The sequence below is a fragment of the Mus caroli genome, chromosome 19, assembly GCF_900094665.2.
Source record: "Mus caroli chromosome 19, CAROLI_EIJ_v1.1, whole genome shotgun sequence".
NCBI lineage: Eukaryota > Metazoa > Chordata > Mammalia > Rodentia > Muridae > Mus > Mus caroli.
In genome coordinates, this window is record NC_034588.1 from 24,476,333 (window position 1) to 24,487,966 (window position 11,634).

General features: G+C 44.3%; 1 protein-coding gene across 2 annotated transcripts in view; it reads right to left on the reverse strand.

The window, feature by feature from the left end:
* Window positions 1–3,095, reverse strand: part of Pum3 (pumilio RNA binding family member 3) — a 35,072-nt gene extending 31,977 nt beyond the window's left edge. Inside the window, exons 1-2 of one of the 2 annotated variants that reach the window (XM_021151372.1) lie at window positions 2,988–3,095; window positions 238–329 (exon numbers count right to left, since the gene is read on the reverse strand). In XM_021151372.1, the coding sequence (XP_021007031.1) occupies window positions 238–322 (85 nt within the window). In that variant the 5' untranslated portion in view covers window positions 323–329; window positions 2,988–3,095. Of the gene's footprint in view, window positions 1–237; window positions 330–596; window positions 648–2,987 lie in introns of those variants that run through there. The other variant, XM_029472679.1, reaches the window with a different exon arrangement.
* Window positions 3,096–11,634: the final 8,539 nt, after the last annotated feature.

Consider the following 11,634-nt stretch of genomic DNA (forward strand, 5'->3'; position numbering starts at 1 on the left):
CTGCTGACACAAAGGAGCTTTCAGAAATAAAAAAAAAAATTCCTCGATTCTTCTGGCAATCTCATAGACGTTTCATGAGGAACAGGTCAATTTGTGGACAGTAGCAGTGGCCTCTTTCTCCCACGTTTACTGTAATCCTAGCCCATGAACAGAGTGGCACCTGCCATAAATCCCCACCCCCTGCCCCCATCTAAGTAGCCACCAGAAGGGAAGCACCCTTGGGAAAGGCCCTCTTACCACTGTTCTTATGAAATTTATTCTTTCCTTGTGATGTCTGTGGACTCTTTCCTGTAAACTTTTTCTTCCCTTTGACTTCCATCATAGTACTTCTGAAAAACAAAAGCCAAAACCACAAAGAATCACTGACTTGCTCATCCAAGAAGAGTCATTAAGTAGTTGCTACAGCGTTTAGTCCTTGAGTTCAGATGCCATATAAACTATCCAGGCACGGCCTGGAGGCTCTCAAGTCCACCACGTATATAGTTAACCTCTAAGACATTAAAAGGAAGGGCAAAAAAGATCCCAGCCCAAGCACACCCTAGCTGGCTAAATACAGACCACTGTAAGAGTAAACACCACTGTCTGCAGCTTCTAACCTGGGTAGCCTTGGTGATGAGTAAGTGGATCTCTCGGCATCCACCTTACAAAGCAGGGACCAGAAATAGGCTGTGCTCAGCACATATTGCAATTTAATGAAAACACACACACACAAGAAAGCTAAAAGAAAGGTTACTGGCCAACTCTTTTAGAGGAAACCAAATATCTGGCTGGCCTCTAAGTTACACAGAGCTATGTAATACTTTATTTCAAAGGATTTGTCTAACATGTCACCTGTTGGGTCCAGTGACCTTCACCTCCCACCAACTTACAAGCTCTGCAAGAAGCAGAACACATATGGACCAAAGGCAAGCATCTCCAGGCTCATGACTACAGTCCCCAAAGTTACATGTTCGCCCATCTCTAAATGACCTCAAGAGTCACCTGTCGGAATTCCTAGACAATGTCTACAGATTAGAAACTTCCACTCAAGAATTAATTTCTTGTTGGCTATGTTGACACACAGTTGTAACCCTAGCACCTAGACTAAGGCAGAAGGATCACTGTGAGTTCAAGGCTACTCTGAGCAACATAAATTAAAGGCAAGTCTGGGCTACATCGTGAGATACTGTTTCAAAACTCAAAACAAAACAAGATGTTCCTTAGGATGCTGGAACATCTTGGGCAGGGGTCCATGTTATATTTGAGATTGAGAAACACTAAATCAAACAGCAATAGTCAGCAAGTAAAGAAAGGTCTTCCAAATTCTTAATTTGCTACTATGAACTATCTATTGCACAAGACTTCCTAAACCTAATAGAACCAAATTTGTCCAGGAAACACTCTGGAAAATGCAGTGGGTTTGATGCCCAGCAGTGTGTACACAGGGTACAGATCTATAATTCCAGCACAGGAACTGCTCGGCTTCCTGCAGGGCATCTCTTTTTCACAGTCATTTTATTACCTGGTAAATCACATTCACATTTGCATTTCTGCATGTAGGTTTCATGTACTACCACATGCTAAGCAATTGTGCCAATGGCCCTCACATGTAGCTTTCTAGAAAAACCTTATTTACATACTCTATTTTAAAACTATGCCTCTTACATTAGAGTTAAAACGATAAAGAGCCTATAGATCTATTACCCAGCTTCCCCAATGACAACTTAATAAGACAGTGTAATGAAACTTATGAAAATAACACTAGTATAACACAGGGTTTTTTTAGAAATCAATTTTCTCATTCCTGTCCTCTTCCTATTCCAAGATACAGTTAATATAGCCACCACATGTCCTTTTTTTCCAGGTTATGTCCCCTCTGGGAGTTTAAGATTTTCATTATTAGACTGAGGTTATGCTTGGGCCAGGGGAAGGGGTGGCACATGACAGCAAAGAAGTGCTGTTATCACAGTGACAAAGCTATGTGGCAGTCATGATGATGTTAACCCTGGTCACTTAAAGCACTGTTGACCAAGTTACTTCGCAATCAAATTAACGGCTAATCCAAGAGCAAGACAAGCAAATTAGGTATTCTAGACAGTGCAGCCTTGGGCCAAGGGTGTCTTCAGACCCTGAGACAATGTCCTACACTCACAGACCTGAGTCCTCAACACTTCTTGATTATGTATATAACTGGCATCTTATGCTTAATGTCTGAGACATAATCCTCTGCATTCCACTACAAATTACTATCTTTCTCTCCCTGTCTATTCCTGCTGTAGCCAACGGGGACCATCTACTCCACTTCGCAGAGAGAAAACTGGAGCACCGCTCCTGATGTTCACTTCTTTGGCAGTCATCAGTCAACAGTAAGTTACCCTGCAGTCTCCTTAAAGATACCTCTGTCTCTACTACCAACACTCAATGCAAATCATCAAAAATCTCCTTAAGAGAGTCAAGACCTACCATGAACCTCCCGATCTTTTCTAATAATCCTTCATTATTTTATATGCCTAGGAACACAAAGAAAAATACTTCCCACTACACAAAAATAAAGAGACTCGACACCAAGGCTCCACAGTTCTACCCTCCTCTTTGTCCAGTCCACGACTTACTCCTGACTCCCACCTCCGGGACATCCCATTGCCTCTGTTTAAAATACTCTTGCCTCCCATCATGCTTGGCTTATGGATCACTTCAGTTTTCCCTGCACTGATGCTATGCACAACGTCTGACACTGGACGAGGGGGCTGACTGTGACTCGCACAGGCCGGAGTTTGACAGCGAAACTTGTTCCTCTAGCTCTACAATAATCAACTTAACAGAGAGGGCTTAACCCCTGCCCTCGCCAGGGTTCCTTCAACTCCGGGCCATAGAAGCGGCCAGGTAGACCGTCCCGGAGATGGAGCTGAAGACGCCGCTCGCCCACCACCCCGCAAAGCTCCCCGCTCCCGAGCGGCCGGCGGACACTCGCCCCACACATCCCGCACCAAACTCTCCACAACACTCACCGCACACGTGGGGCAGAAACTCGCGGAGTTCCGCCACCTCCCGCCGCTTCCGCTTCCGCTTCCGCGTTCTGCCCCGCCCCGGATCCGCTGATTGTAGCGTTACGTCCTGGTACTGGGGTCAAGGGGTGGAGCTTAGGAAACACGAAATCCGTAGTTCCTATTGGTCCATTTTCGCCACACCTCTCGTCTGAAGATGGCTGCATGAGTTTTGGCCCTCGAAGGGATCCGTCCGGTGGAAGACGAGTCCGTGGCTCGGGAAAGTGACGCTTGAGCCTGCAGATTTCTGGGAACGACACGGGTTCTCGCGAGGGCCACCCAGGTCCTGAAGGAGTTAAAAGACTGCGAAGTCTGCAAGCTGGGTTAGCGTTGGGACAGCTCGCCCGTTAGTGTGTCTGTTTGAGTCGTTAGTCTAGCCTGGAGGGTAAAAGCTGTACCAGAGTCTCTTCTGTTGTAATCGTCTTTGCCAACACCCATGTCTCCCTTATTTCCCACCCTAGCTACGAATCTCCGGATAAATTAGATCCCTCGGGAACCATAAGTGTAAAGAACGGAGCACAGTCAAATATTGTGAAAAGCTCTCTCCATAAATGTGTGGGTGGCGTTTTTAACGTAGGCCCATTCTTGGGCATACATTCCCCCCCCCCCCACGGTTCCACTTTAGGATATATGTTTAAGGTATTACTCCATTTTACCGAGGAAGCAATAGAAACAAACTTGGTCTTGGGGGCTGCAGAGATGGCTAAGCTGTTTTCTGCTCTTGGAGAGGACTTGGGTTCAGTTCCCAGCACCTACATGGCGGCAGTTCCAGGGGATCCCACGTCAAGCCAAACAACAGAACCTTATTGCCTAACAGTTCTGAAATGCAGGTGTTAGTTAGTTGGTTGAGCAGGGTCCGTTTTGAAGCCCCAAAGAGTGAGTGGATGTCCCATGTATCTTCAGCATCTGGTGCCTCAGGCGTTCCTTGGCTTATGGTTACCTGACTCCTGCCCCTGCCTTTCATTCTCTTCCGTCTTTGTTGTGAGAACACTTGTCAGTTTGTTGAGATAGCTTGCAAATAAGCTTAGAGACTATAATTCCCTGTGGGCACTGTCTCTTGTGTCTCTGGTAACACATCTTTAAGTGTTAAGGCTCTGTAGGGGAAGGCTTCAGCTGCTGGGAAAGTTTCCCTGATGCAAGTGTTACAGCTTTGCTCTGGCTCATAGAAAATTTCCCCTGTGACAGTTCTGCTCCAAAAGGTATCCTGGCAGTCAGGAGCCAAGGAATACCACAAAGTCTCGCTGCACAGCTAAGCTCAGGCAAGAGATTAATTTGGAGGGAAAAACTAAGGAGGGTGGTTGCCCCTGCTTGAAAGAGAACTGGGCTGAATTGGGGGATGGGGAAATATATCAGGGATGGAGAAATATATCAGGGTTCTGGGGTGGGGGTTACTTTCCAGGGTGGTCTGGGATTTGATTTCTTTTTCTTTCTTTTTTTTTTTTTTTTTCTTATACGGTGAGACCTGGGCTGGGAATGGCTATTACAGCCTTTAAAAAATGACCATTAGGGAAGTCAAGGGCACATGGGGGCGGGGGGCGGGGGGTCTGGCCATTTCCTGCCTTGAAGCACTAGAAAGGCAGTTACAGCTGTTTTAGCCTTTACGCCCTTGCTAGAGCTCCTGAGGCCAAGACCTAGCCACTTTTGTGCCTTGAGGATTTACAACGGCTACTAAGTATACAAAATTTACAAAGGGAGGTCATGGCAGAAAAGCCTTCCTGTTGCTTGAGTTGGTGTAAATGGCCAGCAATACCTATTTTAAGAAAGTGGAATATACCACAGTTGATCCTTTTTAGAATTACCATGTGAAGGATGTATTATAACTCCCCTTCAATATTTAATATTATGCAGTTACAAGAGGTTTATGAAAGCAAATTCCATAGATATTCCATGAAGGAACGGAGTCGCAGGGCTTTCCAATCAAGGAAAGGTTATAAATATCCTGATAAAGTCTGGCTATATTATTTTGTTTTACTTTAATTTTTAAAAGATCTTCAGGTTTTGTTTGGTTGTTGTTGTTGATGATGATAATGAAAAACATTAGACCCAAGTCGTACCTCTGTTGCTGTGTACGACTTAGAACACATATATTCTAAACTGATCAGAAAATAAAATTACAAAAACATATCAGACCCTCCAGTTAATCCAAATCTGCCTGTCAAGTATCTGGACAGGAAGTGCTCTGGAAACCTTAACAAAATATAATAAACTTAAAAGCATGTTAAGATGGGAAGCATGCTTGTCTCCTCAGTGAGCCATGCACTTATGAATATCCCCGAAGCTTCTCTCACAAGGCAGTCACTTACAGATGCTCTCTGCTCTGTGACCCTGCTTTCGGAATTACAGCTGACTCCAACTCTTCCACCTCCCTTTTTATTATCTCCCTGCTCTGGATAACAGCCTGATCCCAGTCGGGATTGCCTTCACTCCCTGGAAGGTTGTTTTCTCTGAAGATCCCTCTCCCCACCACCACTACCACCACCACTGGCCATGCACTAGGCTACACGTTATTGATCCTGCCTACTTTCTTGACTAATAATGTGAAAAAGCTTAACTTTCTCCTTACCCAGTGCTCTCTTCCTGGAAGCTGTCAAGAGCTCTAGCTTGCTGACCCTTTTTGTTTTCTCAAACACACACAACACACACACACACACACACACAGCTCAGCAAGTGAAGGTGCTTGCCCCAGGCCTGAGGACAGACATGAATTTAATCCCTGGAGTCCAACTTATCTTCTGACTTCCATACATGCAACATTGTAAGTACACACACAATATGATTTTTTAAAAGCACCCTTAAAAAATCAATAAAAGCAAACTCCAATAAAATTGTCCTTGAGTTGTTCTCTTTTGAGTCTGATTTTCAATTCTTTTTATCTACAAGACCAAGGGCCTACAAAAAGAACTCAGCTTGTTTTAAGATCCAACAGGATAATATCTCCAGTTCCTAATTATACCTGGAAAGACCTTTTTATCCAAATCCAGCCATATTTACATATCCTGTGGATTAAAGTCTGGACATCTTTGGCAGAGACCAGCCAACTACATCTGGAAAAGCTGAACTTTAGTATTTGATCCCTGGTGTACTGCGTCACCATTTGAATGAGAATGGTCCTTATAAGCTCATATGTTTGAATACTTAGTCACAAAGAAATGAAACTGAAAAAGACTAGGAGGTGTGCCCTTGCTGGAGTAGGTATGACCTTGTTGGAGGAAGTGTGTGTGTCACTGAGGGATGGGCCTGGAGGTTTCAAAAGCCCAAGCTAGGCCCACTTTCTCTCCTTTTCTTTGCCTGAGAATCAGGATGTAGCTCCCAGCTACTTATCTAGCCGTGAGTGCTGCCATGCTTCTAAGGCGCTCCCCACCATGATGATGATAAAAGACTAAATGTCTGAAACTGTATGCAGGCCCCAATTAAATGCTTTTGTTTCTAATAGTCGCCTTGGTCATGGTGTATCCTCACAGCCTGCATCTTCACAGCAACTAAGACACTGACCTTAAGATTGTCGTATCTTCCAACTCACTCAGTGTTTTCTCTTTGAGACATTCAGCTTGAGAAGGGTAATATACATAAGTCGGTGCAGTTTGCTAGGTTAGAAGCCACACTTACTTCTCAGGTACCCATCCCACTGCTCGGCACACAGATTTCATAAATACTTGTCTGCTTTTATTGTGACAAATATATTTACTCCTCCTATCCTTGAGTGTGTGTAGGACATGAGAGGAGACTGATGGGATGGGGAGCTTTACAGGGAGAGGGGAACAAAATATATTTGTGACATGAAAACAAAGAAATGATATTTGAAGGGAGAAAGGAGAAAGTGGAGGGGAGGTGGGGTGGGAAGAACAGTGAGGGGACATATAAGAACAAAGTATAAATATATACACATATGTATATTAAAATTTCACAATGAAACCAGTTAGTTTCTATGATAGCTTAAGAAGAAATGCATTAAATAAGAATTATGAAGGTGATTTTTTTTTTTCTCAGAACCGAGGTCATCTGGTTCTCAGACTCTTGAGCACCCAGGCACTGATGGGAGCCGTGAAAGAGCTGAGAATGGAGTATGGGCTCGCAGGGGATGCACTAGCTTTGGTTACAAGAGTCAGATTACAAATTCAATGGGATGTCTCTGTACTGCTTTTTTTTAAACTGTAATTTGAGCCGGGTGTGGTGACATACACCTTTAATCTCAGGAGGCAGAGGCAGGCAGATTTCTGAGTTCGAGGCCAGCCTGGTTTACAGAGTGAATTCCAGGACAGCCAGGGCTATACAGAGAAACCCTGTCTCGAAAAAACAAACAAACAAACAAACAAACTGGAATTTATTAATTTGACAAATGCCAAAGAAAGGAAAATAAGGATCAAGAAATCAAGGCCCAGAAGAGCCTGGTTTTCAAGTGTCTATTGGGCACTTAGAAACTCCTGACAAGTAAATGCCCCATAGAAGGAAAAGAACTACAGAATACCCCTGTCTGAGTTAGAGTTTCTGTGGCTACAAAGAGACAGCATGACCAAGGCAACTCCAGTTGAGTAGAGTTGAGTTAAATATCTCTCTTAGACATTTAACTGGGGCTGTCTTAAAGGTTCAGAAATTTAGTCCATTATTGTCATGGCAGAAAGCCTGGCAGCACACAGGCAGAAATCGTGATGGAGAAGTTCTACATCTGGATTGGCAGGCAACAGGGAAAGGCAATGCCACACTGGGTCTGGTTTGAGCATGGGAGACCTCATAGTCCATCCTCAGTGATACACTTCCTCCAACAAAGCCACATCTACTCCAACAAGGCCATACCACCGTATAGTTTCAGTTCCTATGAGCCAAGCATTCAAATACATGAGACTATGGGGGTCTTTCCTATTCAAGCCACCACATTCAACTCACTGGTCCTCATAGGTTTGTAACTATATCATAATGCAAAATGCATTTAGTCCAACTTTAATAAAAGTTCCCATAGTCTATAACAGTCTCAAACTTATTTAAAAGTCCAAACTTCAAAGTCTCTTCTGAGACCCATGCGGTCTCCTAACTGTAATCCCCTGTAAAACCAAACTGAAAAGGCATATCACATACTTCCAACATACAATGGCACAGGTTATACATTGCCGCTCCAAAGCAGAGGAAAGGGAGCATAGCAAGGGAATACTGGACTAAAAGAAGACGAACAACCAGCTGGGCAAACTCCAAACTACATCTCCATGTCTGATTGTCTGATGGCAAAATGTTCTTCAGATCTCCAACTCCATTCAGCTTTGTTGACTACAACACAGGTCTTTCTCTTGGGCTGGCTCCACCCCCTGTTTGCAGCTATCCTTGGCAGATATCCCACGAGTGTGTATCTCTAATATCTTTGTGTCTCAAAGACAATCCAGGCTTCACCTTCACAGCTTCAGACAATTGTTTCTTTGGGCCTCCATGCAAGGACACCCGTGCCACACAAGTGGCCTCAGCAGCTTCCATGGAGCAAGATTTGACCCCTTGGCCAAAATGTAAGGTTTGGGGTGGGGTATCCCACGTGCACTGCTCCATAGGGCTCCAGCCGCTGGTGGAGACAGGACCTGGGAGTTTTGACTGTGCTTACCCCACAGGCTACCAGAAGCTACTGGACACCGCTCCAGGGCTGGGGGAGCTCGGTCTGAGGTCCCAGAGACTGCCGGAGCCTGCTCAGGGGTCCCGGAACTGCAGAGAGGCCGGGCTCATCTGGTTCTCAGACTCTTGAGCACCCAGGTACCGCTGGGAGCCGTGGAAGAGCTGAGAATGGGGTATGGGCCCGCAGGTTGGATCTAGCCCAGGGCCAAGGGGGAAAAGAAGGGAGATCTCTGGCTGGGTCCTGCGGGTAGCAGAGTCTTTGACTTGTTCAGTGGGTGGCTTGGCTTGGTGGAGGCCGTGACTGGGAACGCTGAGAGGCCCTCCACAGATTATTAGGCTGATCCCGATGGAAAGAGACAGTCCATGGTTTTAAGACATTTATTGTCATGGCAGAGAGTAGATAAATAAAACCGTACCCAACTTTCTCAGGGCAGGCCTGAGGTTAAATTCCTTTTGCAGGGAAGAGTGTCTGGGAAGGGGAGTTTATTGGCTAAGCCTCCAGGTCTTTAGGTACCTCATTAAAATGGAGATCTGTCTTGAGGCTATGTGACCTGTGGTCTACTTGTGGAGGGGCTTGGGGCGTTGCCCTTACGAGACTGAAGGACACAAATACATATGGAGAGCTATGGCCTCGTGCCAGGAGCCTGGTGTCCAGGAGCTTGGCAAAACACCTACCATCCCTCAGGATCGCTGGGGTTTCCAACCTTAGCTCAACCAGAAACCAGGCTGCCTTTCAGGGTCCTACACCAAAAATGCCAAGTTCTACTGCTTGCTGGGCTGGAAAATGGCCTCCTTATCAAATCACATCTCCACCAGCTTTTTGGTTTTATGGTTTCCTTCACTGCCTAAGCTTGGCTGTACAGGAACTTGTTCTGAAAACCAGGCTTGCCTTGAACTCAGAGACTGAACAGTCACTGCCTCTCAAGTGCTAGGATTAAAGGCATGTACCACTAGGCCTGGACCTAAACTTTTCTTTAATTCCTTTTTACAAGTTTGAAAGCTTACTTGGGTGGGGGTCTTGCCTTGAGGTCACAACCTCCTTTGTTTCATTTAATATCAGGCTTTTCTTTAATTTCCTGATCTCCTTAAACACAGGACTTAGCTCCATTCCACTTCCTGGTGCCCTTTTTCTCCTCAAATTGCACATTTTCTATTTTTCCTTGCTCAGCTTGCTCCTTTTCATTATAGATTTTCATAAGAGTGAACACTAATAAACCTCATGGCAGAGAATATACCAGGCTGTTTTGAGATTTCTTCTGCCAACACAATCCAAAACTCAATTTAGCCTCAGGCAGATTTTTTTCTGGACAAGGGCAAAAAGCAACCACATTCTTAGCCAAAATATCACAAGAACAGTCTCCACATCACATACACATATTCTCCTCTGGAAACCTTTTGAACCAGGCCCCCACAATTCAAATCACCCTCAGCACCACTGCCTGCCATGCTCCTACTGTGTCCCACTAAACCCCACTTAAGGCATTCAACAGATTTTTCTAATCCAAAGTTTTCAAATATACGGGTCTATGGGGGGGGGGGAGGGTCACTCATATTCAAACCACCACAACCACACAATCTGGAAATGTTTGTGTCTTTAATTTCAGGGCTAGCAGCACCTCATCTTCTGGACAACACATCTAAGCCTCTTGAAGATATAGACTAACCCCCTACTGCTCATCTGCCTCTCCACCAAGAGGGATAAAAACTTGCTCTATAGCAAAGCCCTCATTATTAGTCCCCTAAGCTCTTGACATGGAGTTTTATTTGTTTGGAGTAAGGAAGTATTTTTCTTTTTCTTTTTTTTTTTTTAATATTTTTATTACGTATTTTCCTCAATTACATTTCCAATGCTATCCCAAAAGTCCCCCATACCCTCAGGAAGTATTTTTCATTTTTATAGCATAATACAAAAGTTGCATCTTATGATTTTGCTTGTAACCCAGTAACTCTGCCCATCCTTCAACTATCTAATGACCTCAGTGTGGAGCTCCATATTTCTAGATGCTTTTGAGGCTATTCGATTCAGCATAAAGTTTAATCTGTAGTTAGGTGAGAATCTACATAAAAGGTTCATCACTGCTGTAGCTATATAGTTAAGAGTGATCATCTTTGAGTCAACTTCTGTGTAAATGTAGACAACATAGTTAGCTTGTATTTATTCTCATGTCTGGTACTTTCTGATGGGCGGATGTCCTCTTCCCTTTAGGGTGTATAGCACAGTCCTGGGCCAGGGGAATGGACAAAGGGGTGAAGTTCACTTTTCCTGCTCTAAAAGGGCTCAGTTCTCATCCCAGAAAGAAAAGACCCAGCAAGGATGCTCCTCTATATCAGGGTTTAAAACTGGGTGCAGCACTACTTCTAGGACTGAAAGGCTGTGGAGCTGTAGATATTTAATTTGTAGCTTAGATGAAAATGCTTTAAAGCTTAAAATAGCTTTAGTATCCAAGGAAATCTATGTCAATCTTGGAAGCACACCAGAATCACCTGTAGAGTTAAAAATGTCAGCAATTCTCCTTTAATTGATCTTGAGTGGACCTAGGTGGAAAGACTGTGGAAGCTCCCAGGGTTGCCTTAATGCGCAGCTAAATCAAGAGCCACTTGTTTAAGGAATGAGCTTCAAAATGTTGATTTGGTTTTCTAATTAAACCTTGCAATGCCCTGGTCTTCACTTTTATTGCAGCCAGCAAAGATAAGAATTAATGTGTAATATCCTTGCTTCTCTAAGTAGACTGTCCTGGACACATGCCTTTATTGACCGAGATCTCTTATAATGATTAATCCCCATGAGAAATTGAAAAATATAAATTTGAACTGTATCTCAAAACCTGTTTGGGAAATACTTGCTTTTTTCTTTTTCAATTCAGCATGATTGTTCTCTCTCTCTCTCTCTCTCTCTCTCTCTCTCTCTCTCTCTCTCTCTCTCTTCCTCTCTTCCTCCCTCCCTCCCTCCATTAAAAATAAGGTATGTCCAGTGTCATCTCCACACACCTCCCCTCCCCTAACTTCTTTAAAATTCTACTTAATG